General features: G+C 43.7%; 2 protein-coding genes across 2 annotated transcripts in view; both read right to left on the bottom strand.

Moving 5' to 3' along the window:
• znhit6 (zinc finger HIT-type containing 6) overlaps positions 1–11142 on the bottom strand; it is a 42091-nt gene extending 30949 nt beyond the window's left edge. Inside the window, exons 1-5 of the mRNA XM_055861631.1 lie at positions 10912–11142; positions 10568–10633; positions 3712–3818; positions 3450–3535; positions 491–594 (exon numbers count right to left, since the gene is read on the bottom strand). Coding sequence (XP_055717606.1) covers positions 491–594; positions 3450–3535; positions 3712–3818; positions 10568–10633; positions 10912–11027 — 479 coding nt within the window. The 5' untranslated portion in view covers positions 11028–11142. The remainder of the gene's footprint in view (positions 1–490; positions 595–3449; positions 3536–3711; positions 3819–10567; positions 10634–10911) is intronic.
• Positions 11143–12028: 886 nt separating this feature from the next.
• The window catches only part of LOC129810766 (collagen alpha-1(XXIV) chain-like), a 234889-nt gene continuing 222379 nt past the window's right edge, over positions 12029–24538 (bottom strand). The window contains exons 56-60 of the mRNA XM_055861629.1: positions 23595–23648; positions 22935–23103; positions 22453–22562; positions 13918–14157; positions 12029–13675 (exon numbers count right to left, since the gene is read on the bottom strand). Coding sequence (XP_055717604.1) covers positions 13529–13675; positions 13918–14157; positions 22453–22562; positions 22935–23103; positions 23595–23648 — 720 coding nt within the window. The 3' untranslated portion in view covers positions 12029–13528. The remainder of the gene's footprint in view (positions 13676–13917; positions 14158–22452; positions 22563–22934; positions 23104–23594; positions 23649–24538) is intronic.

The raw sequence follows: 24538 nt of genomic DNA, 5'->3' as shown, positions 1-24538 counted from the left end.
GGCTACAGGCAGCAATACATTACTCCACACCAGTGACTAATCAAACGTTGCTTCAAGTCTTTGTCCCACATGTCCAAAATTTGCCTGAGCTGACACACACACACAAATGAGCTGTAAGGCCTTTTAAAGACTGAACAGCACATGCCAGGTATACAGAGTTGAGTAGTGCCTTCATAAACATGCAGAGGACTGATGCCCCAGAGACACATAACCTTTAAAAACAAGTGTTTTTGCATGTGAGGAATTGTGAAAACTTAAGAGCGCCATCCTGTGGCAGAGAAACACTTCTGCTCTCAACACAAGGATCCTCAACCACCTTACTGAAAATAGAAGTTGTTTTTAAAGTCAAAGAGCCACCTGAATGTTTAGAGGTCCTCTTAGAGGGGACGCAAACATTGCCTTTCTTCGCTGAGCCAAAAACAACTGTTATAAAACACTTTAGTATGTTGTGTCCTACAGAACATGGCCCTGATGTCTAAGAGGAACCTACTTCTTGAGACAGATGGTGGAGTTCTCTCTGCTCCTGGTGAATGTGTTGGGAAGGAACCTCAACGTGATGTTCAGCCTCCTCGCCTGGGCTGTCAGTCTCTTAGCCTGGAGAGCGGAGAGCAAGCGAGGACATTACATAAACAAACATCTGCTCTTAACTACCTGGTTAAGCAACTGGTTAATTGACAACAAAAAAATCTACAAAAATAGGAAGTAACCTAGAAATGGCTGTTCTTGGCTCAGAACCTAATGACACAATAACTCCTTCTCCTCACCTTGATTTTAAAGGATACCCCTTTCCTTAGTAGTACTTGGTTAGCACCATAATGACTAGAGGTCGACCGATTATGATTTTTCAACCCCGATACCGATAATTGGAGGACCAAAAAATGCAGATACCGATTTTATTTATTTGTAATGACAATTACAACAATACTGAATGAACACTTATTTTAACTTCATATAATACATCAATAAAATCAATTTAGCCTCAATTAAATAATCAAACATGTTCAATTTGGAACATATGAAAGCTTGTGGTTCCCTTTAACACGAGTCTTCAATATTCCCAGGTAAGAAGTTTTAGGTTGTAGTTATTATAGGAATTATAGGATTATTTCTCTCTATACCATTTGTATTTCATATACCTTTGACTATTGGATGTTCTTATAGGCACTTTAGTATTGCCAGTGTAACAGTATAGCTTCCGTCCATCTCCTCGCCGCTACCTGGGCTCGAACCAGGAACACATCGACAGTCACCCTCGAAGCATCGTTACCCATCGTTCCACAAAAGCCGCGGCCCTTCAAGGTCTCAGAGCGAGTGACGTCACCGATTGAAACGCTATTAGCGCACACCCCGCTAACTAGCTAGCCATTTCACATCGGTTACACTAGCCTAATCTCGGGAGTTGATAGGCTTGAAGTCATAAACAGCGCAATGCTTGAAGCACAGCGAAGAGCTGCTGGCAAACGCACGAAAGTGCTGTTTGAATGAATGCTTACGATCCTGCTGCTGCCTACCACCACTCAATCAGAGTGCTCTATCAAATCATAGACTTAATTATAACACACAGAAATACGAGTCTTAGGTCATTAATATGGTCAAATCTGGAAACTATAATTTCGAAAACAAAACATTTATTCTTTCAGTGAAATACGGAACCGTTCCGTATTTTATCTAACGGTTGCATCCATAAGTCTAAATATTCCTGTTACATTGCACAACCTTCAATGTTATGTCATAATTACGTAAAATTCTGGCAAATTAGTTCGCAACAAGCCAGGCGGCCCAAACTGTTGCATATACCCTGACTCTGCGTGCAATGAACGCAAGAGAAGTGACACAATTTCCCGAGTTTAATATTGCCTGCTAACCTGGATTTCTTTTAACGAAATATGCAGGTTTAAAAAAAACATACTTCCGAGTATTGATTTTAAGAAAGGCATTGATGTTTTTATGGTTAGGTACATTCGATTGTGCAACGATTGTGCTTTTTTCGCAAATGCGCTTTTGTTAAATCATCCCCCGTTTGGCGAAGTTGGCTGTCTTTGTTAGGAAAAAAGTCTTCACACAGTTCGCAACGAGCCAGGCAGCCCAAACTGCTGCATATACCCTGACTCTGTTGCACAGAACGCAAGAAAAGTGACATTTCCCTGGTTAAAGAAATTCATGTTAGCAGGCAATATTAACTAAATATGCAGGTTTAAAAATATATACTTGTGTATTATTTTAAGAAAGGCGTTGATGTTTATGGTTAGGTACACATTGGTGCAACGACAGGGCTTTTTTTTCACGAATGCGCTCGTTAAATCACCCGTTTGGCGAAGTAGGCTATGATTCAATGATAAATGAACAGGCACCGCATCGATTATATGCAACGCAGGACAAGCTAGATAAACTAGTAATATCATCAACCATGTGTAGTTAACTAGTGATTATGTTAAGATTGATTGTTTTTATAAGATACGTTTAATGCTAGCTAGCACCTTACTTTGCAGCTCCTTGCTGCACTCGCATAACAGGTATTCAGCCTGTCACGCAGTCTCCTCGTGGAATGCAATGTAATCGGCCATGATCGGTGTCCAAAAATGCAGATAACCGATTGTTATGAAAACTTAAAAATCGGCCATTCCAATTAATCGGTCGACCTCTAAAAATGACTACAACTAGCTGGAGGAAAATGGTTTAACAGATACACTGACAGGTAGCTATTCAGGTACCCCATCAGTAACCACTGGGCTCCTTCCTACAGTCTTTTTGTATGATATTAGACCATTACATGTAAAAGGTTATAGATGGCCACAGCCCAGACAGACATTCACATTACTTGCCAAACAGACTTTCCCCCCCCTCTTTCGCTAAGAAGAATCATTCTTATTTTATTGATAGATTTGTGACCACTGAACCAGACCGAAGCAAAAACACATTACCTCAAGCCATTATAAAATTCTGCATGTAATAGTCTTAAATGAATCCAGGTAAGGTAAGGACTGGGCTGGGAGACTGAGTCGCTCCCTGAAAGTGCCATTTTCAATGAATGTCTGTGGTTATGGGCTCCAGCTCTGCTCAAACCACAGTTACCTGAAGAGCCATGGAGGCACGGAGAGAAAACCCAAAACCACACAATTTAAATCATATAAAGAATTCATTTCCAAAAAAGATTTAGTGAGGCAAGTTGTTATAAATGCTCTAGTGTGCTCCAAGAAACACAAAGAAATTACGAAAATAGAAATCAATATTGCGGTTTAGACAAGCATAACACTCTCCAAGTCTTTCTGGTGTGAGCCCGATAGAAGGAATCATCATCCTACTCAGTCACCCGCCTGTCCGTCACCCCGCCTGTCCCACTGTCAAACTTGTGGTTGATGTGAGTTTCTCCCTCACCATGTTGAGTTGTCTGATATAAATATATCACAAATTCAATCAATTAAATGATAGGTGGTGAATGAATGACATACTCTAAAGTTAACAGGAGGGCCGCGGACCAGGGAATCTCTGTTGGCGCTGTCTGCCAGCCTCCCCGTGTCCTCCAGGAACCTGTAGTCTAGCAGGGCCACAAAGGAGACCACAGTTACACACAATTCAATGAATCTTTGTTTAGCCAGGATAGTCCATTCACTCAGCAACAATCATTGCTTTCCAGGGAGTCATGCCTTCCACAAACCTTTGACCGTTACACACGCATGCATGCGCACACACACAGCAGAGGGAGTGTCTCACCGCTGAGTAGGTTGATCTCATCCATCTTGGACAGGGCCACGAAGGCAGTCTTATCTCGAACTCCACTGCATCCTGACTCCTCTTTGTGTTTCTTCACACAGGGCAAGCTAGATTAAAATAAAAGAGGACATTTATAAATAACATTTTATCAAAGTCTGCTCTTCTGGTAGTCAGCACTAGAACTATAGCGAGAAAAGAAGCTGTGTAGAGGTTTTGGTTCATCCATGAACACAACAGACTGACACAGTATCAGCTGTCTTTCCAAGGACAAAGCATCCATTTAGGCACATTGTAGAATACAAACTCTGCAATTTTCTTAATAAAGTGACTATTTAGAACTAAGCACCTCATTTTGAATTCAACTCATGCAAACCAGTGTTGCATGACAGCAGGTCTGGAAAATTGAAGAGCAGAACCCCATCTTTCACTATGGGTAGAGTTGCATCATGGACAACAGAAGACTGGGGATGGAAGGCTGGACAACAGAAGACTGGGGATGGAAGGCTGGACAACAGAAGACTGGGGATGGAAGGCTGGACAACAGAAGACTGGGGATGGAAGGCTGGACAACAGAAGACTGGGGATGGAAGGCTGGACAACAGAAGACTGGGGATGGAAGGCTGGACAACAGAAGACTGGGGATGGAAGGCTGGACAACAGAAGACTGGGGATGGAAGGCTGGACAACAGAAGACTGGGGATGGAAGGCTGGACAACAGAAGACTGGGGATGGAAGGCTGGACAACAGAAGACTGGGGATGGAAGGCTGGACAACAGAAGACTGGGGATGGAAGGCTGGACAACAGAAGACTGGGGATGGAAGGCTGGACAACAGAAGACTGGGGATGGAAGGCTGGACAACAGAAGACTGGGGATGGAAGGCTGGACAACAGAAGACTGGGGATGGAAGGCTGGACAACAGAAGACTGGGGATGGAAGGCTGGACAACAGAAGACTGGGGATGGAAGGCTGGACAACAGAAGACTGGGGATGGAAGGCTGGACAACAGAAGACTGGGGATGGAAGGCTGGACAACAGAAGACTGGGGATGGAAGGCTGGACAACAGAAGACTGGGGATGGAAGGCTGGACAACAGAAGACTGGGGATGGAAGGCTGGACAACAGAAGACTGGGGATGGAAGGCTGGACAACAGAAGACTGGGGATGGAAGGCTGGACAACAGAAGACTGGGGATGGAAGGCTGGACAACAGAAGACTGGGGATGGAAGGCTGGACAACAGAAGACTGGGGATGGAAGGCTGGACAACAGAAGACTGGGGATGGAAGGCTGGACAACAGAAGACTGGGGATGGAAGGCTGGACAACAGAAGACTGGGGATGGAAGGCTGGACAACAGAAGACTGGGGATGGAAGGCTGGACAACAGAAGACTGGGGATGGAAGGCTGGACAACAGAAGACTGGGGATGGAAGGCTGGACAACAGAAGACTGGGGATGGAAGGCTGGACAACAGAAGACTGGGGATGGAAGGCTGGACAACAGAAGACTGGGGATGGAAGGCTGGACAACAGAAGACTGGGGATGGAAGGCTGGACAACAGAAGACTGGGGATGGAAGGCTGGAGAACAGAAGACTGGGGATGGAAGGCTGGAGAACAGAAGACTGGGGATGGAAGGCTGGACAACAGAAGACTGGGGATGGAAGGCTGGACAACAGAAGACTGGGGATGGAAGGCTGGAGAACAGAAGACTGGGGATGGAAGGCTGGAGAACAGAAGACTGGGGATGGAAGGCTGGAGAACAGAAGACTGGGGATGGAAGGCTGGAGAACAGAAGACTGGGGATGGAAGGCTGGAGAACAGAAGACTGGGGATGGAAGGCTGGAGAACAGAAGACTGGGGATGGAAGGCTGGAGAACAGAAGACTGGGGATGGAAGGCTGGAGAACAGAAGACTGGGGATGGAAGGCTGGAGAACAGAAGACTGGGAGTGGAAGGCTGGAGAACAGAAGACTGGGAGTGGAAGGCTGGAGAACAGAAGACTGGGAGTGGAAGGCTGGAGAACAGAAGACTGGGAGTGGAAGGATGGAGAACAGAAGACTGGGAGTGGAAGGATGGAGAACAGAAGACTGGGGATAGAAGGATGGAGAACAGAAGACTGGGGATGGAAGGATGGAGAACAGAAGACTGGGGATAGAAGGCTGGACAACAGAAGACTGGGGATGGAAGGATGGAGAACAGAAGACTGGGGATGGAAGGCTGGAGAACAGAAGACTGGGGATGGAAGGCTGGACAACAGAAGACTGGGGATAGAAGGATGGAGAACAGAAGACTGGGGATGGAAGGATGGAGAACAGAAGACTGGGGATGGAAGGATGGAGAACAGAAGACTGGGGATAGAAGGCAGAATGATGGAGAGGAGGCGTAAATCAATCTGGAGATGTCTCACTGCCTGCTGGGAAATGTCTGTGTGCCACTGAAGGAAGACCCTTCTCTTCCTCTCCTCTGACAGATTGAAATCCTCTGCGTCGGTTTCACCTGAGACTCACTGTGTGTGGAGTGATTGAGTATGGGAACTATAAAGGAGTTAGGCCTATAACTGGTTGACACTAGCTAGTTTATATTATTACTAACCCCAAGGTCCACAAATGTACACTCATTATTTGACCTAAGCTAATCCAAGCTATACCTCCGGTGATCAGGTCAGCACATACACCAGTGCAGTGATGTGTTGAAACCACTCTTCTGGATTGATGACAATCATTCCCTACATAGAATAGATACTAATCAACACATGTGAAAGGTGTTTTGCAGTCAGTCACATTCTTCAAGGCTTAAAACACACATTCATTTCAACCAGCCCAATGGGCCCTTTCATCCATCCCATCCATGGTATTTGTTTGTTAGGAACCACATACAACATATACATACACACAAGTATGTGGACACCCATTCAAATTAGTGGGTTTGGCTATTTCTTTTTTTTTATTTTTTATTTTTTATTAATTTTTTATTCCCTTTTCTCCCCAATTTTCGTGGTATCCAATCGCTAGTAATTACTATCTTGTCTCATCGCTACAACTCCCGTACGGGCTCGGGAGAGACGAAGGTCGAAAGCCATGCGTCCTCCGAGGCACAACCCAACCAAGTCGCACTGCTTCTTTAACACAGCGCGCCTCCAACCCGGAAGCCAGCCGCACTAATGTGTCGGAGGAAACACCGTGCACCTGGCCCCCTTGGTTAGCGCGCACTGCGCCCAGCCCGCCACAGGAGTCGCTGGAGAGCGATGAGACAAGGAAATCCCTACCGGCCAAACCCTCCCTAACCCGGACGACGCTAGCCCAATTGTGCGTCGCCCCACGGACCTCCCGGTCGCGGCCGGCTGCGGGGTTTGGCTATTTCAGCCACATACATTGCTGACAGGTGTATAAAATCGAGCACCCAGCCATGCAATCTCTATAGACAAACACTGGCAGTAGAGTGGCCTTACTGAAGAGCTCAGTGACTTTCAATGTTGCACCGTCATTGGATGCCACTTTCCCAACAAGTCAGTTTATCAAATTTCTGCCCTGCTAGATCTGCCCCGGTCAAATGTAAGTCCTACTAAACTCAGCAAAAAAACAAATGTCCCTTTTTCAGGACCCTGTCTTTCAAAGATAATTCGTAAAAATCCAAATAACTTCACAGATCTCATTGTAAAGGGTTTAAACACTGTGTCCCATGCTTGTTCAATGAACCATAAACAATTAATGAACATGCATCTGTGGAACGGTCGTTAAGACACTAACAGCTTAGACAGTAAGCTAAGTAAAGTCAGTTATGAAAACTTAGGACACTAAAGAGGCCTTTCTACTGACTCTGAAAAACACCAAAAGAAAGATGCCCAGGGTCCCTGCTCATCTGCGTGAACGTGCCTTAGGCATGCTGCAAGGAAGCATGAGGACTGCAGATTTGGCCAGGGCAATAAATTGCAATGGTCGTACTGTGAGACGCCTAAGACAGAACTACAGGGAGACAGGACGGACATCTGATCGTCCTCGCAGTGGCAGACCACGTGTAACACCTGCACAGGATCGGTACATCTGAACATCACACCTGAGGAAAAGGTACAGGATGGCAACAACTGCCCGAGTTACACCAGGAAAGCACAATCCCTCCATGAGTGCTCAGACTGCCCGCAATAGGCTGAGAGAGCCTTGGCTTGTAGAACTGAGGGCTTGTAGGCCTGTTGTAAGGCAGGTCCTCACCAGACATCACCGGTAACAACAGAGCCTATGGGCACAAACCCACCGTCGCTGGACCAGACAGGACTGGCAAAAAGTGCTCTTCACTGACGAGTCATGGTTTTGTCTCACCAGGGGTGATGGTCGGATTCACATTTATTGTCAAAGGAATGAGCGTTACACTGAGGCCAGTACTCTGGAGTGGGATCGATTGAGGTGGAGGGTCCGTCATGGTCTGGGACGGTGTGTCGCAGCATCATCAGACTGCCTGCATTGACAACAAGCTCAATCTCAACACTGTGCGTTACAGGGAAGACATCCTCCTCCCTCATGTGGTACACTTCCTGCAGGCTCATCCTGACATGACCCTCCAGCATGACAATGCCACCAGCCATACTGCTCGTTCTGTGCGTGATTTCCTGCAAGACAGGAATGTCAGTGTTCTGCCGTGGCCAACGAAGAGCCCGGATCTCAATCTAAATTGAGCACGTCTGGGACCTGTTGGATCGGAGGGGGAGGGCTAGAGCCATTCCCCCCAGAAATGTCCAGGATCTTGCAGGTGCCTTGCTGTGAGATGTTACCCCACTCTTCCACCAAGTACTGGGAAATCTGGTACAGTCCATAAGGAGATGCACTGCATGACTTAATGCAGCTGGTGGCCACACCAGATACTGACTGTTAATTTTGATTGTGACCCCCCTTTGTTCAGGGACACAGTATTCCATTTCTGTGGAACTTGTTCAGTTTATGTCTCAGTTGTTGAATCTTATGGTCATACAAATATTTAAACGTTAAGTTTGCTGAAAATAAACACAGTTGACAGTGAGAGGATGTTTATTTTTTTGCTGAGTTTATTATGAAGTGGAAACGTCTAGGAGCAACAACGGCTCAGCCGCAAAGTGGAATGTCACACATGCTCACAGAACGGGCACGCCGAGTGCTGAACCGCGTAAAAATCGTCTGTCCTCGGTTGCAACACTCACTAATAAGTTCCAAAGTGCCTCTGGAAGCAACGTCAGCACAAGAACTGTTTGTCAGGAGCTTCATGAAATTGGTTTCCATGGCCGAGCAGCCACACAAGTCTAAGATCACCATGAGCAATGCCAAGCGTTGGAGTGGTGTAAAGCTTGCGGCCATTGGACTCTGGAGCAGTGGAAACACGTTCTCTGGAGTGATGAATCACGCTTCACCAACTGGCAGTCCGACAGACGAATCTGGGTTTGGCAGATGCCAGGAGAATGCTACCTGCCCGGATGCATAGTGCCAACTAAAGTTTGGTGGAGGAGGAATAATGTTCTGGGGCTGTTTTTCCATGGTTCGGGCTAGGCCCCTTAGTTCCGCTGAAGGGAAATCTTCATGATATAACATACAATGACATTGACAATTCTACAATGACATTCTAGATGATTCTGCGCTTCCAACTTTGTGCCAAATGTTTGAGGAAGGCCCTTTCCTGTTTCAGCTGGATAATGCCCCTTTGCACAAAACAAGGTCCATACAGAAATCTAGTGGAAAGCATTCCCAGAAGAGTGAAGGCTGTTATAAGCAGCAAATGAGGGACCAACTCCATATTAGTGTCCATGATCTTGGAATGAGATGTTCAACGAGCAGGTGTCCACATATGTAGTGTAGCTAATTTGAATCTGTAGTCCCATTTTCATCCGTGGTAGGACTGCGGTCTCTAAAAGAAAACATCCATAATAATGTCAAGGGATTTGGTGTGGTTCTCTCTAGGGGCCTTGTTTCTTTTAATGAACAGTTGGGATGTGATCCTAACACAGATATTCACAAATCACAATCCATTTCAGACACTTGCTGACAGAGAGGTACTTGGCAGGGGTCTTTCAGACCATCTCCACAAACTATTTGGGGAATGTCAATGGCTGCCCAAAACAATTGGGAGCCATTTGAGAAATGTGCAAATTACCTCTAAATCTTATTGAGATGTGAAGGAGCAATTTTGATAGTGCCATTCAGGCTGAGATTGAAAGCTGAAAGGTATTTCTAAGTAGGCTTCACTTGCTTTCTGGGACTTGGATTTGATACCTTCATACCACAGCTGAGATTAATCACCTGGACATGTCCATCCATACTTGTACATACCTACACAGACAGCGCTCAAGAATAGTCTACCTTTACATTTTTGTTACATAGCCTAGGCCTAACCAAAGGATTTTCAGCTTTACTGTAGTCTTGGCTGTAGAAGGGTTACCCAATCAATTTCTGACATTGGAGGTGCAGTCTAGCCCACCACCAAATCTTAATTAAAAAAAAAATAATTAATTAAACACTGACATTGTTATAAAAACCTTAAGATAAATTGTTTCCATCTTGATATTAAAATAAGTAGAGGTTGTTAAACACCAGGGGAGATGGGTTAAGCCCCAAATGGCACCATGTCCCCTATATAGTAGACTACCTTTGACCAGGGCTGGTTGGCAGTACTTTTGACCAGAGCCTGAGTAGAGCAATAGACCTATAGGGGAGAATGTGCCATTTAGGGGACACACAGCCATAGTCTTATAAACAGCTTGAGTTTTAAGAAGGAGACGAAAAGAAAGGACACGAGGAATATAGAATTGAGAGCTTCCCATTGTCTTTCCTATCAGTGCACATGAATAAAGGGAGAGCAAGTCACTTTATACTATTGAGATGCACCAGATGTCTCTCCTCTTACCTGCACGAGTGTTTGAGACAGCCGGGACATCTATAATTCGCCACTTCAGAGCCACACACACCACAACTGTAGGGATTAAATGATAAATTATGTTCAACAAACACTCAACATCGCCAGACTCAAAGGGGCGTGGACATCACAGCACGTGGTAACCCATGTGCTTTCCTGATAGCTTGTTATTTTAGCGACAAATATAACCTGCCACAATTATTTTACATACGTTCAGAGACATAGCAAGGTAAAATAGTAATCACTATGCCTAGGTAAGCTAGCTTGCTGTGTTATTGAGCTAGACGCCATCTAGCCCACCAAGCGTTAGCTTAGCTAGCTAGCTGCCTTCTTACTTTGCCAGGGATAGTTTTATTTTCTTTCCTTTGAGTTCGTCTCCCAGACTGTCATTCTCGACGTGGCTTTCAGAAGCTCCGACTGTATCCACCGAAGGCAGCATACTTGTACACATTTCTAGAAATTACTCTCTCGAAGCTCTGTTTCAATCAAAGCAGTCTGAAGTTTACCGTCTTCCGCTACACGTGGAGAAAAGATGTGACGGATGTATTCCGGTTTGTCTTGACAATGCACAAAAGCGCCCCCTGGTGTTGGTATTCATGTAATATAGGACATTTGATGCGTGGAAGATCCCCCCTCTCTCTATCATGTGCTTCATGTCAGCCTGTCAGCCAGCCTCTCTCTCTTACTCTGTGTGAGTGTGTGTGTAGGCCCATGTACACCAATAGGAGCTGTGTTCTGAGGACTGAAGCTGACTATTATTACACTAAAGCCTTTCTAACCCACACTGACCAGGCCCAGGAGAGATGAGCTGATGTCTAATGAAAAGAAAATAACAAAATATGCATTGTTTTTCTTGTATCTTTGTTGGGAGGAGACAAATGCAACAGTATCCAAGGCGGGTCAAACAAGAGCAAACATCTGAATCCAAACTGTTCTTAGTATCTATCTCAAGAGAAGTCAGCCATTTTGTTTCTCTTGGTTTATTTGCTTTGTCCCTATCCATGTTAGCAGTGCTTGTCATGCCATAGCATCTATGTCAAGTTTAAAGGTCCATGCTAGTATTGTGTTAAGAAGGAAAAGCCCAAGTGATGTTTATATGTAGCCTACATTGCATGCATTGTTTTTAAATCAGAAAAAAACTCCTTATTACCAGTAACTCTCCATGTTACCAGTATATATACAGCTTCCAGCAAAGTTTAAATGTTGCTGGAACTGGGAGAGTGGGTGTCAAGAATTCAAACCATTTCAATGAAAAACAGATTTTCAAGTTTGATGCCAGAGGGGCGTGTTGGACTTGGACTTCTCAGAATTTGGAAAAATAATACAGACTTATGGGAAATCTGAAGTTGTGCTGCTAATGATAAGTAGCTATCTCTAATTGCAGTTTTTAACCAGGTCATTGTTGGACTTCAGAAATACTGTTATGAACATCAACGAAATAACAAGACGGTATTTACTATTTTGGGATTAAAACATTTCATTTATTTAATGTCAATATATTTCATATTTACACAATTTTAACTTTATTCCTCGAGAGCATTTACTTATTTAATTACACTTTTTTCAACGTAACATAACTTAAGAGCAAGATCATTGCTATTTCTGATGTGTTCTGACTCTGGCCTATGCTAGCTGCCAGTATGAGCTATCAACCCCCATTGTAGTGAATGTGAACATATACAATGAACAGTCACATAATGTGTGTACATAGTATACAAATACCATTTTTTTACATAAATAGTTATTTGGACTAAGTTGGAGTTGACCAAATAGATCTCTGAGAGTATAATTTATTGGGGTACAGTAATGTGAACAAAAACAAAGGATATAAATAATCAACCATATAATGTCAAAATATACACAGGAAAAATGTCTTACAACTCACTGATGTCTCACGCTCTTGTGTCTGTTGCAGCACCAATGATAGGTTACGTTACCACCTACCAAATAAAATGAAGAGTAAAAGCTAAAAAATATGTAATTCATCAACAAATATTTCATATAAATTTCAAATAAGTACTCTTACAACAGATACAGATCTTGATGTAACCGGTACATAAGGACAAAAAATTACTTGACACTAGCACCTATACTTAGAAGGCATACAAGCAAGAGGTAGAGCACCGTCTTTCAAGGGCAGTGTCCAAAATAGAACCATATTCCCGATATAGTGCACTACTTTTGAGCTCTATGTGCCCTGGTTAAACCTAGTGCATTACATAGGGAATATGGTGCCATTTTGGACTTACCCAAGGTGTAAACGTCCAGCTGTGTTGGACAACAGATTCAAACATTAAAAATAAACAAAATGGCGGTCCGAGCTGGCGGTTGACCTTTGATTGAAATTGCAATATGAAATCTCTTACTCTTAATTCACAAGCTATTGCACTCTTAGGAAGCTTTTGTTGTACAGTATTCCTGTTACAAAGCCCCTAGAGCTTTCCTTCGGATAGCTAGGCCCGTTCTGAGGATGGCTGGTAGGGTGAATATGGGGGAGAAGAAGGATGGGGGTGGGCAGTAGGGAGCGAGGCACAGGATTTGAGTTTTAGGACGGTGTTGTGTGGATGAGCCCTGTCCTGAGTTCAGGGACCAACTGTCCAACGAACTCAAGCACCTTTTGAAAAACAAAAACCAAACAGACACACTTTACACATTTATTTGATAAATATTGGTATACACTGCTCTCCTGAGGCCATCTTACTGTAAGCTGGCCTAGTTTCCTATGGACTGAGTTCTTCCACAGACATCTGCCATCGATTGGACAGGGCGTTTGTCACTCGCTAACACTCCATAAAGGGTCTCCCAAGTGGGGGAGCAGACCTGACCAACTCTGCTTGGGCGTACAGAGATCTCTCTTTGGTTTGGAAAGCAGCCATTTTGGCCTGCTTATGCCATGCTCGTTTTTTTTATAGTCTATATTTTGGACAGGCAGGCTAGCGATGGATATTGACCTCACAGGAAGCAGACAGGTCCCACCTCGAGGTGGCGCAGATCGTTGGACTGTGACAAAGGTTGCTCCTGTATATCAATGATGGGGAGCTCGTAGCTGTCCTGAGTATGGAAGAAGAAGCGTGACTGGTGCCAGCTGCCATCTTGGATCTAGAAGGGAAAATATACAACATGAAGTCATAGACACACAATGGATGCCCGTATTCACAATGTCTCAAAGTAGGAGTGCTGATCTAGGATCAGTTTTGCCTTTTAGATTATAATGAATAAGATTACATGGACAGGGAGGACCTGATCCTAGATTAGCAATGCTACTTTGAAACGCTTTATGAATGCAGGCCCAGGTCTGAAGTGAAAGCATCATATATCTCTTCCTCTCTCCGACTCCTTACCCTGCATTCGTCTAGTAGCATGTGAGGTTCAAGTAGACTGTCTGCCTCAAACATCTGTCCGTTCCATCCTTTGAACCTTGGTGGTCTGGCCTGATACTCCTGTACTGGGTCGTCAGCACTGTAGGTGTTTGTGGGGCTGAAGGGAGGGTCACTCAGACAGTGGAAGGTAATGTCCTGACTGGCCTCTGTGCTCAAGAGGTGGAGGAACTTCATCTGAACCTTATGCACACCGAACGACAGCTGTGGAGGGAGCATGGTAAGAGTTAGTGGAGATAACGGAGGCATCTCTTATGATACCTCTCACTGCTCAATACTTCAGCAAACAGATGCATACAGAGACCAGGGGAGTAATGCTGCCGGAACACGAGGGAGCGGCACTCCCTTACTCTTTCAAATTTGAGAATACACAGAGCTGGGAAAAATCTATCTGGAAAATTATTTCTGAATCTGAATCAATGTTCTACAAGATCCTAAAATGATGAATTAGTATTTTACATAACACAGCCTAATACAAAAGCATAGCATAGTTACTATTTTGGCGTAATGCTACTTTTACGCCAAAAACACCTCTTAATTTCTAGTGAGATGTTATGGTTAGCTGAAGCTGAATAGTCACATTTCTTTCCTAATGCGGCCAACACTCAACAGCGCGGGCCACAAGGAAGGATATATTCTTTGATTAAAACAAAATACAATAAAGACTAACAGTTTAACACCATCTGCTCTAATTTGCTCACCAAACAGTAATTCAAGCAGATCTAAATGCATATTCCCATGAAACTGATTGAGATCGAATGATTGGCATGCATACACAGTCTGGACTTTTCACAGATAAAACCTGAAGAATTATCATTCACGATTGACCGTGATGATGGCCTATTTTGAAACGAGGTATGCCTAAGTTGGTGTTTGAGGGTATTAAAAATAAAACATTTTCTTGAGACAATATGTGTAGGGCTTAGGCCGACGTTCCAATTGGAGGATGTATTTAGAGCGTTGGGCCAGTAACCGGAAGGTTGCTGGATCGAATCCCCGAGCTGACAAGGTAAAAATCTGTCGTTCTGGCCCTGAGCAAGGCAGTCAACCCACTGTTCCCCGGGCGCTGAAGACGTGGATGTCGATTCAGACAGCCCCCGGTACCTCTCTGATTCAGAGGGGTTGGGTTAAATGCGGAAGACACATTTCAGTTTAATACATTAAATTGGACAACTGGCTAGGTATCCACCTTTCCCTTTATTTTCTGCATATTCTGTAATAATATTCTATAGGCTAGGCCTACAGCTGTAGGAACACATTTTGAATGAGAAATTATGATTTAATAAAAATGACATTACACCACTGACAGAGACTGATTATCATTCTTATCTACCACGACTAGTGAAGGTTTCTCATCTACTGAGGGATAGTGAAATGCTGCATATTAAAAAGTGGAATTTGTATTATTGATTGCAATGGTCATAAACTGTACAGCACAAGCGGAGAAGAAGTCTAAGAAAATGTGAATCATTTTGAATGCAGCCGAATGATTTTTTGGGTCTTCGTGATTTCACAGCCGAGGCCGTGCATGAAATCCTATCGGTGAATGTTCTGCCATCACAGGCCCCTGAGCCTGTGTTGGGATGTATTTTGGAGTGGACAGTGATTGAAGAAGTGGGATGGGTTTTCTCAGTTGACATGCTTCATTTTGTATGACGTCGTTTTTCCCCTTCCCGCAAAGTGTTTTTAGTTTCTTATTCAATACCCTGTTCAGCTGGTGTTGGCAATGCAGCATTAACATTGGATGCCAACCGCCGGTAAACCCCATCGAAGAAGAGGTAGAGGGAGTACAGGGCTTAGCAGGTCTCTTGCTAAAAAGAGATGTCGGCTTGGAAAAGCTGAATATTTTAAAGACTGAGGGAGGCAGAGAATGGGTTTGAATCTGTTGGTGCGAGTAATAACAAGTGAGAGGGTATATCGAGGAAGATTGGTGTCAAGTTCAAACAGAGTGAGCCGGACACCAGTTTGAGTTCTGGAGGTGAAATGGAAGTGGTAGAAGGTGTTGTGAGGAGCTCGGAGCCCAAGCCTTGCATTGATGGACATGGTTATGATAAAGATAAGTTTGGTCCAGTGGGAGTGAGATTTTTGAAGAGGGTGGAACCAGGCCTTTTGGCTGATCCATGGGTGGTTTCAGGTTGGGTGGAAAAGATGGTGGGTGCTATTGAGTCGATGAAGGTAACCCTAAGTGGACTTGTAATGTTTCTTTGTGTTTCTTCAGATCAGAGTGAGCAGGACGCTCTGCACGACGCAACTTGGGTCAAGATCTGTTTCTTGCTATTTCTGGTGTTTGTCGTCTTAAGTCAGTCTTTACCAGACAAGGTTATGTTAGGATATATCAGTTACCCTGTTAGAGCGTTTGTGGCAAGTCCACTGCGCTGTTTCAGGTGCAACATTTATGGTCATGTTGCAGTAGTGTGTAGGAGGGAGATTCCAAGATGTGGGAAGAGTGCAGGAGGGCATGGGATAGAGGGTTGTGTAGTGTCAGTGGATAAAGGTGTGTGTGTCAACTGCAGGGGTGCACATGATGCTGGGGATCGGAAGTGTCCGATGCGACAAAGGCAGGTTGAAGTAGCTAGAGTCAGAGTAGTGCAGAAGGTGTCTTATGCTGAGGCAGTGAAGAAAGAAGAGGAGGATGGGTCAAGGGTGAGGGATTCGGAGAGGATCCCTGTGAATAGTAGATCTGTGCCAGCACAGAGGGATAGGCCAATGAGTGATATATGCTTTAATAAGGTTGGCTTCTTAGTGTTCATGGCAAATGTTATCAACTTTACTGTAGAAATGAAACGTAAATCACAGAAAATAGATATTGTGGTGCAGCTGCAGATAAGTACTTGGGGTACGAGATTTGACTTCAGAAGAGTTACATTGTGTGTTGAGCGGTAGTGTCCCGTCCTCTCAGGCCGTTGGCCTGGGGTAGGATCAGATTGGGTTAGGAGTGGAAAAAGGTGATGCGTTTTAATGAGTATAGGGTTAGCTGGTAGGGTAATTAAAATATATGTATATTTTTGGTTCCCCTTTCCCTTCGCAAAGTGTAATGGATCTATACTATAGTTCAGTGGAAATGGAACATATTGGATGCCAATCACTGTTAAACTTCACCGAAGAAGACATGGATTGTGTATGTTTGCTATTCAGAGGGTGGATGGATAAGACAAAATATTTAAGTGCCTTTGAACAGGGTATGGTAGTAGGTGCCAGGAGCACCAGTTTGAGTGTGTCAAGAACTGCAATGCTGCTGGGGTTTTCACACTCAACAGTTTCCCATGTAGCACTACTGGGTGATCTGAAAAGTCATAGTCAATCGATCAATAATACAATACATTTAGCAAACATGTTTATTTTTAATTTACAATCTGTAGAAATTAAGAGAATAGAAAAGTTCAGAACTTTTGTGAAACAGTACAGTTGAAAAGTATATGGCAAATAGAAATCCAATATGGATGGCGTTAAGAGATAGACGGGAGGGGTTGAATGGAGCTGAAGGTTGGGAATGATAACGTTTTACAGTCTCCTAACCAATTGTGCTATTGTGTGTGTTTTTTTGCGTTATTTGTAACTTATTTTGTACGTAATGTTTTTGCCACCGTCTCTTATAACCAAAAATAGCTTCTAGATATCAGAACAGCGATTACTCAACTGGACAAAGATTTTTTCTTTAACGAGTCGGATGCAAAGGATTTACTTCAGACACTAGACAAGGACCAAATCCCTGTTTTTCACATGAGAAAGAGATGGAGATATCGCGGGAGTAGGTCTGGGTGCATTGTAAGTATCCGACGTCGAATGGGTATACTGCCTCTACCATCAGTCCTATTAGCCAACGTACAATCATTGGATAACAAAATAGACGAGCTACGATCACCCTACCAACGGGGCATTAAAAACTGTAATATCTTATGTTTCAGCGAGTCGTGGCTGAATGACGACATGGATAACATACAGCTGCCGGGGTTTATGCTGCATCGGCAAGATAGAACAGCTGCCTCCGGTAAGACAAGGGGTGGCGGTCTGTGTGTATTTGTAAACAACAGCTGGTGCACGAAATCTAATATTAAGGAAGTCTCAAGATTTTGCTCGCCTGCGGTAGAGTATCTCATGATAAGCTGTAGACCACACTATTTACCAAGAGAGTTTATCTATATTTTTCGTAGCTGTCTATTTACCACTACAAACCGATGCTGGCACTAAAACCGCACTCAATGTCTGTATAAGGCCATAAGCAAACAGGAAAACACTCATCCTGAGGGGGCACTCCTAGTGGACGGGGAGCTCATTGTAAGGGAAACTGAAATCAGTTTTACCTAATTTCTATCAGCATGTTAAATGTGCAATCAGAGGAAAAAAACTCCAGACCACCTTTACTCTAAACACAGAGAAGCGTACAAAGCTCTTCCTCGCCCTCCATTTGGCAAATTTAACCATAATTCTATCCTCCTGATTCCTGCTTACAAGCAAAAAAACTAAAGCAGAAAGCACCAGTGACTAGATCAATAAAGCAGTGGTCAGATGATGCAGATGCTAAGCTACAGGACTGTTTTGCTAGCACAGACTTGAATATGTTCCGGGATTTTTCCAATGGCATTGAGGAGTACACCACATCAGTCACTGGCTTCATCAATACGTGCATTGATGACGTCGTCCCCACAGTGACTATACGTACATACCCCAACCAGAAGCCATGGATTACAGGCAACATCCGCACTGAGCTAAAGGGTAGAGCTGCCGCTTTCAAGGAGCGGGACTCAAACCCGGGCGCTTATAAGAAATCCCGCTATGCCCTCCTATGAACCATCAAACAGGCAAAGCGTCAATACAGGACTAAGATTGAATTGTACTACGCCGGCTCCGACGCTCATCAGATGTGGCAGGGCTTGCAAACTATTACAAACTACAAAGGGAAGCACAGCCACAAGCAGCACAGTGACACGAACATACCACACGAGCTAAATTACTTCTATGCTCGCTCGAGGCAAACAACATGCATGAGAGCATCAGCTGTTCCAGGTGACTGTGATCACGCTCTCCGTAGCCGATGTGAGTAAGACCTTTAAACAGGTCAACATTCACAAGGCCGCAGGGCCAGGTGGATTACCAGGACGTGTACTCCGAGCATGCGCTGACAAACTGGCAAGTGTCTTCACTGACATTTTCAACCTGTCCCTGACTGAGTCTGTAATACCAGCATGTTTCAAGCAGACAACTATAGTCCCTGTGCCCAAGAACGTCTGTAGCCATGAAGTGCTTTGAAAGGCTGGTCATGGCTCACATCAACACCATTATCCCAGAAACCTAGACCCACTCCAATTTGCATACCGCTCCAACGATGATGCAATCTCTATTGCGCTCAACATTGCCCTTTCCCACCTGGACTAAAGGAACACCTATGTGAGAATGGACTGGCCAACCCTCATAGCCTGGTTCCCCTCTAGGTTCTTCCTAGGTTTAGGCCTTTCTAGGAAGTTTTTCCTAGCCACCGGGCTTCTACACCTGCATTGCTTGCTGTTTGGGGTTTTAGGTTGGGTTTCTGTACAGCACTTTGATATATCAGCTGATGTAAGAAGGGCTATATAAATAAATTTGATTTGAAATTTGACTACAGCTTAGCATTCAACACTATAGTGCCCTCAAAGCTCATCACTAAGCTAAGGACCCTGGGACTATTTCATTTTTAAAATCTTTATTTAACTAGGCAAGTCAGTTAAGAACAAATTCTTATTTTCAATGACGGTCTAGGAACAGTGGGCTAACTGCCTTGTTCAGGGGCAGAATGACAGATTTTGACCTTGTCAGCTTGGGGATTAGATCTTGCAACATTTCAGTTCCTAGTTCAACGCTCTAACTACTAGGCTACCTGCCGCCAACTAAACACCTCTCTCTGCAACTGGATCCTGGACTTCCTGAGGGGCCGCCCTCAGGTGGTGTGGGTAGGTAACAACACATCCGCCACGCTGATCCTCAACACGGGGATCCATCAGGGGTGCGTTATCAGTCCCCTCCTGTACTCCCTGTTCACTCATGACTGCGTGGCCAGGCATGACTTTAACACCATCATTAAGTTTGCAGACGACACAGTGGTAGGCCTGATTACGACAATGATGAGACAGCCTATAGGGAGGTCAGAGACCTGGCCGTGTGGTGCCAGGATAACTTCTCTCTCTCAATGTGATCAAGACAAAGGAGATGATTGTGGACTACAGGAAAAGGAGGACCAAACACACCCCCATTCACAAATACAATGACTTGAATGGGATTTGTGCCACAAATACTAACATGTCAGTATGTGGAAACAGTGCCAGGGAAACTAAACCAAAGCCTGGATTAATGCAATCATGTCTTATCCATAGACTGCTTACAGGGTAAGGAAACCAATTTGTCACTTTGTAATTTGGGTGAACTATCCCTTCAACCAAAAAACAGTTCTTTGGAAGCCCAATGAGTCAAACATTTGGCTGTAATAGAAGAACACAAGGGTCCAAATGTTTATGTTTTGACCCATTTTGGTAACCAGAGCTCACACAATGTCCACTTGGTACACACTGGTTGAATCAACATTGTTTCCACGTCATTTCAATGAAATTACGTTGAATTGACATCTGTGCCCATTGGGTGCTTGATGTGCAACAAAAGTCAGAAGCTATTCACCAATATCTTCAGGATGTTGTTTCCCTGAATAGAAGTCAAAGTCATGTACAACAGGCGTTTCCAAACGTTGTCTCTCTTGAAACCCATTCCTGACACTTAGAAGAAAGGAAATAAACAGTTGGATCATTAAGTGTTCTTCTATTACAGCCAAATGGTTGACTCATTGGGCTTCCAAAGAACAGTTTTTTTGTTAATGTCATGGTCATTTGTGGAGATGGACCAAGGCACAGCGAATGTAGAGTTCCACATATTTTAATAGTGAGTGAAACTTAGAAAAAACAAAACAATCCGTGACAACAAATGCAGTGCTAACAGGCATCTAAACATAAACAATATCCCATTACCCACAGGTGGAAAAATGCAACTTAAGTATGATCCCCAATTAGAGACAACGATTACCAGCTGCCTCTAATTGGGAATCATACACAAACCCCAACATAGAAAATTAAACCTAGAACCCAACATAGAAATAATAAACTAGACTAAAACCCCTAGTCACGCCCTGACCTACTCTACCATAGAAAATACAGACTTTCTATGGTCAGGACGTGACAGTTAAAGAGATAGTTCACCCAAATTACAAAGTGACAAATTGGTTTCCTTACCCTGTAAGCAGTCTATTGACAAGGTATGATCGCATTAATCAATGCTTTGGTTTAGTTTCACTGGCACTGTTTCCACATACTGACATGTTACCATTTGTGGCACAAATCCCATTCAAGTCACAGGAATGATATTAGCATTTTTCGCACATCATGTTCAAATCATCTATAAGTGACTGTTGAGCTTGACAATCAATTTGACACTGAGTGTACAAAACAGTAGGAACACCTTCCTAATATTGAGTTGCACCGCCTTTTGCCCTCAGAACAGCCTCGATTTGTCGGGGCATGGACACTACAAGGTTTCGAAAGCATTCCACTGGGATGCTGGCCCATGTTGACTCCAATGCTTCCCACAGTTGTGTCAAGTTGGCTGGATGTCCTTTGGGTGGTGGATCATTCTTGATACACACGGGAAACTGTTGAGTGTAAAATAACCCACCAGCATTGCAGTTCTTGACACACTCAACTGGTGCTCCTGGCACCTACTACAATACCCTGTTTAATGGCACTTAAATATGTTGTCTTGTTCATCCACCCTCTGAATAGCAAACATACACAATCCATGTCTTCTTCAGTGAAGTTTAACAGTGATTGGCATCCAATATGTTCCATTTCCACTGAACTATAGTATAGATTCATTATACTTTGCGACGGGAAAGGGGAACCAAATAATATACATATATTTTAATTACCCTACCAGCTAACCCTATACTCATTAAAACGCATCACCTTATTCCACTCCTAACCCTATCTGATCCTACCCCAGGCCAACGGCCTGAGAGGACGGGACACTACTACTCAACACACAATGTAACTCTTCTGAAGTCAAATCTTGTACCCCAAGTACTTATCTGCAGCTGCACCACAATATCTATTTTCTGTGATTTACGTTTCATTTCTACAGTAAAGTTGATAACCATTGCCATGAACACTAAGAAGCCAACCTTATTAAAGCATATTTCACTCATTGGCCTATCCCTCTGTGCTGGCACAGATCTACTATTCACAGGGATCCTCTCCGAATCCCTCACCCTTGACGCATCCTCCTATTTCCCGAAAACCGTACAATACTGTTGAAGTTGCAGAGGGAAGGAAGAACAGATGTGTTAGTGAGAATTCAACTTAAGTGGAAGTCAGGATTTGTGAATGTGAACGTGTTTTTCTTTAAACCTAGATAAAATCTGTTTATTGAATTAGTGCTGCTATGGACCAACTGGAGCCCCTGTGATGATGGAGTGCAGTGCTATGTTACCTTGTTAGAGGCTACTGGGTGGAGACATGTCTGCCCGCCTGCCGTGAAGTTACAGAAGACCTCAATGGCGTCTGACGGACATCCCAGGTTAGGGTCGATCCAGTACAGTCCTACAGAGGTACAGGTGTTGGATCTTAATTTGATCACTCTGTTGTTGCAGGACATTTCCAGCAAAGTAGTAAATGCAGACTTGTGGCATATTCAAGGTTCAAAAAGGCTTCTACAGTTTGTAATTTCCAATTTAAATTGTCAAGACTTGATTTGCCCTAACAAAAAAATGTATCAACCCCTACAACAATATCCATTAATTATTATCCACACAATTCCTGCTGCTGCAGGATTATTTCCCTGGTCAAATTAAGATAGCAACTACAGTCTATTCTACTGAGTAAATCTGTGAAGATTACTAATATTGATGCAGATCGGGGAAAAGTGTCCATTAAATTGATCAATTCTGTAAATCGGTTCTATGAGGTTCTCACCGTCAGAGAGCTTCTGTTGGCAGTCCAGCAGGTCCTTGCAAAACCGTGCCGGGATCTCCCGGGTTCCGAGCGGTTTCTTCATGCTCTCGATCACACTGCTTAGGTAGTGCAGGGTCTTAAAGATCCCTGCATTCTGGTCCGAGAGGGACATCTCCGTGTTCTGGTAGATCTAGGCAGCAGGGTTAGCATAGTCCACACAGTCCAGAGTTGCAGCATGCATGGGAAGAGGTTAGGAGAAAGCCACAGGGACAGCCAATCCAAAGCATGGACACATGGATGAATCAAACATTTCATAAGCATGAATTCATACAGACACATGCAAGTGTGCATGCATAGAGGCACACTCATATCCAACCACAGAAACACCATGTCAAGGTATTTAGAAAAGTTGAAAGCAATGTGTTTTGCATGTGTTACACGCAATTAAATAAGGTTTATTTGGAGGCAAGGTAGTGACAGGCACCCACACATTAGTGAAAATACATAGTATAAAAGAGCAAAAAACTAACAGGAAGATTTTTGTAAATTGTTTTACTGAAAATTGTCACTTAACAGTAAATATCATTAGAGTGAAGATATCAACAGTGAATGTTACATATGGTAAATATGTTGTCTAAAGTTGAAACTGTCTCGTGTATAGACCAACAGTGAGTGCTTTACCTCTGTCCTCAAGGCACCATTGTACTCAAACAGAGAGTTGTACTCGATTCGTCTCTGAGGATACAACACCAACAAGTACAGTTTAATCTCAGAGGCAGTAATAAGCAGAAAGCAGTAAACCAGAGGCATGTATCAACAAATCTACACATTCTTCAACTTAGTAGGGGCATACTAATCAATGTCACTGAAAGCCTACTCCCTGATTATTACATAACAGAAATGCCATTGCAGTATTGTAGTTTAAATTGATTGGTTCTATACAACTGTTGAAAAAGCTCACAGAGCAAAGGGAAAGGAAGGCCACACAGATTACACTGTATGCTCCGCTTCTATGCTACCTCTGACCCTCCAGCTATAAGACTGTTGCTTTTTCCCATTCCATCAAAAGCCTTATCTAAGCTTAGCCTGGCACCAAGCCTAGGACAGAGAGAGATAGAGAATACTTTTATATTCGAAAAATACTCCATCAACAGGCTCTGTATTTCAGAAATCACACTGTCAAGTACCCATGGTGCACTGTTCAACTATTTAGCCATTTAAACCATTTATTTTTGAAGAAAACTCAGTTTTTCTCACTGGCTTTCATGTATTGCAAACATGAGCTTGTCTGAGATGTCATACTCGATGATAGTTGTTCTCCATTGGAGCGATTCGTTTGGTTGGCCAGCATTCTGGGGCGAGGCTTAGCGAAGGGTCAATTAAGCATTGAAACTGGCAATAACTGATCATGGCCATGAATTCACAGGAGCCAGTAAATGTTTTGACCCATTTTGGAAACCAGAGCTCACACAATGTCCACACTGGTTGAATCAACATTGTTCCCACGTCATTTCAATGGAATTACGTTGAATTGACATTTGTGCCCATTGGGTGCTTGATGTGCAACAAAAGTTGCAGTTATATCTAACAAAAGTTCACCAATGTCTTCAGGATGTTGTTTCCCT

Source organism: Salvelinus fontinalis, chromosome 14, assembly GCF_029448725.1.
Source record: "Salvelinus fontinalis isolate EN_2023a chromosome 14, ASM2944872v1, whole genome shotgun sequence".
NCBI classification, from domain to species: Eukaryota; Metazoa; Chordata; class Actinopteri; order Salmoniformes; family Salmonidae; genus Salvelinus; species Salvelinus fontinalis.
The sequence above is the reverse complement of the archived record's forward strand: the minus strand, read 5'-3'. Positions and strand labels throughout refer to the sequence as shown.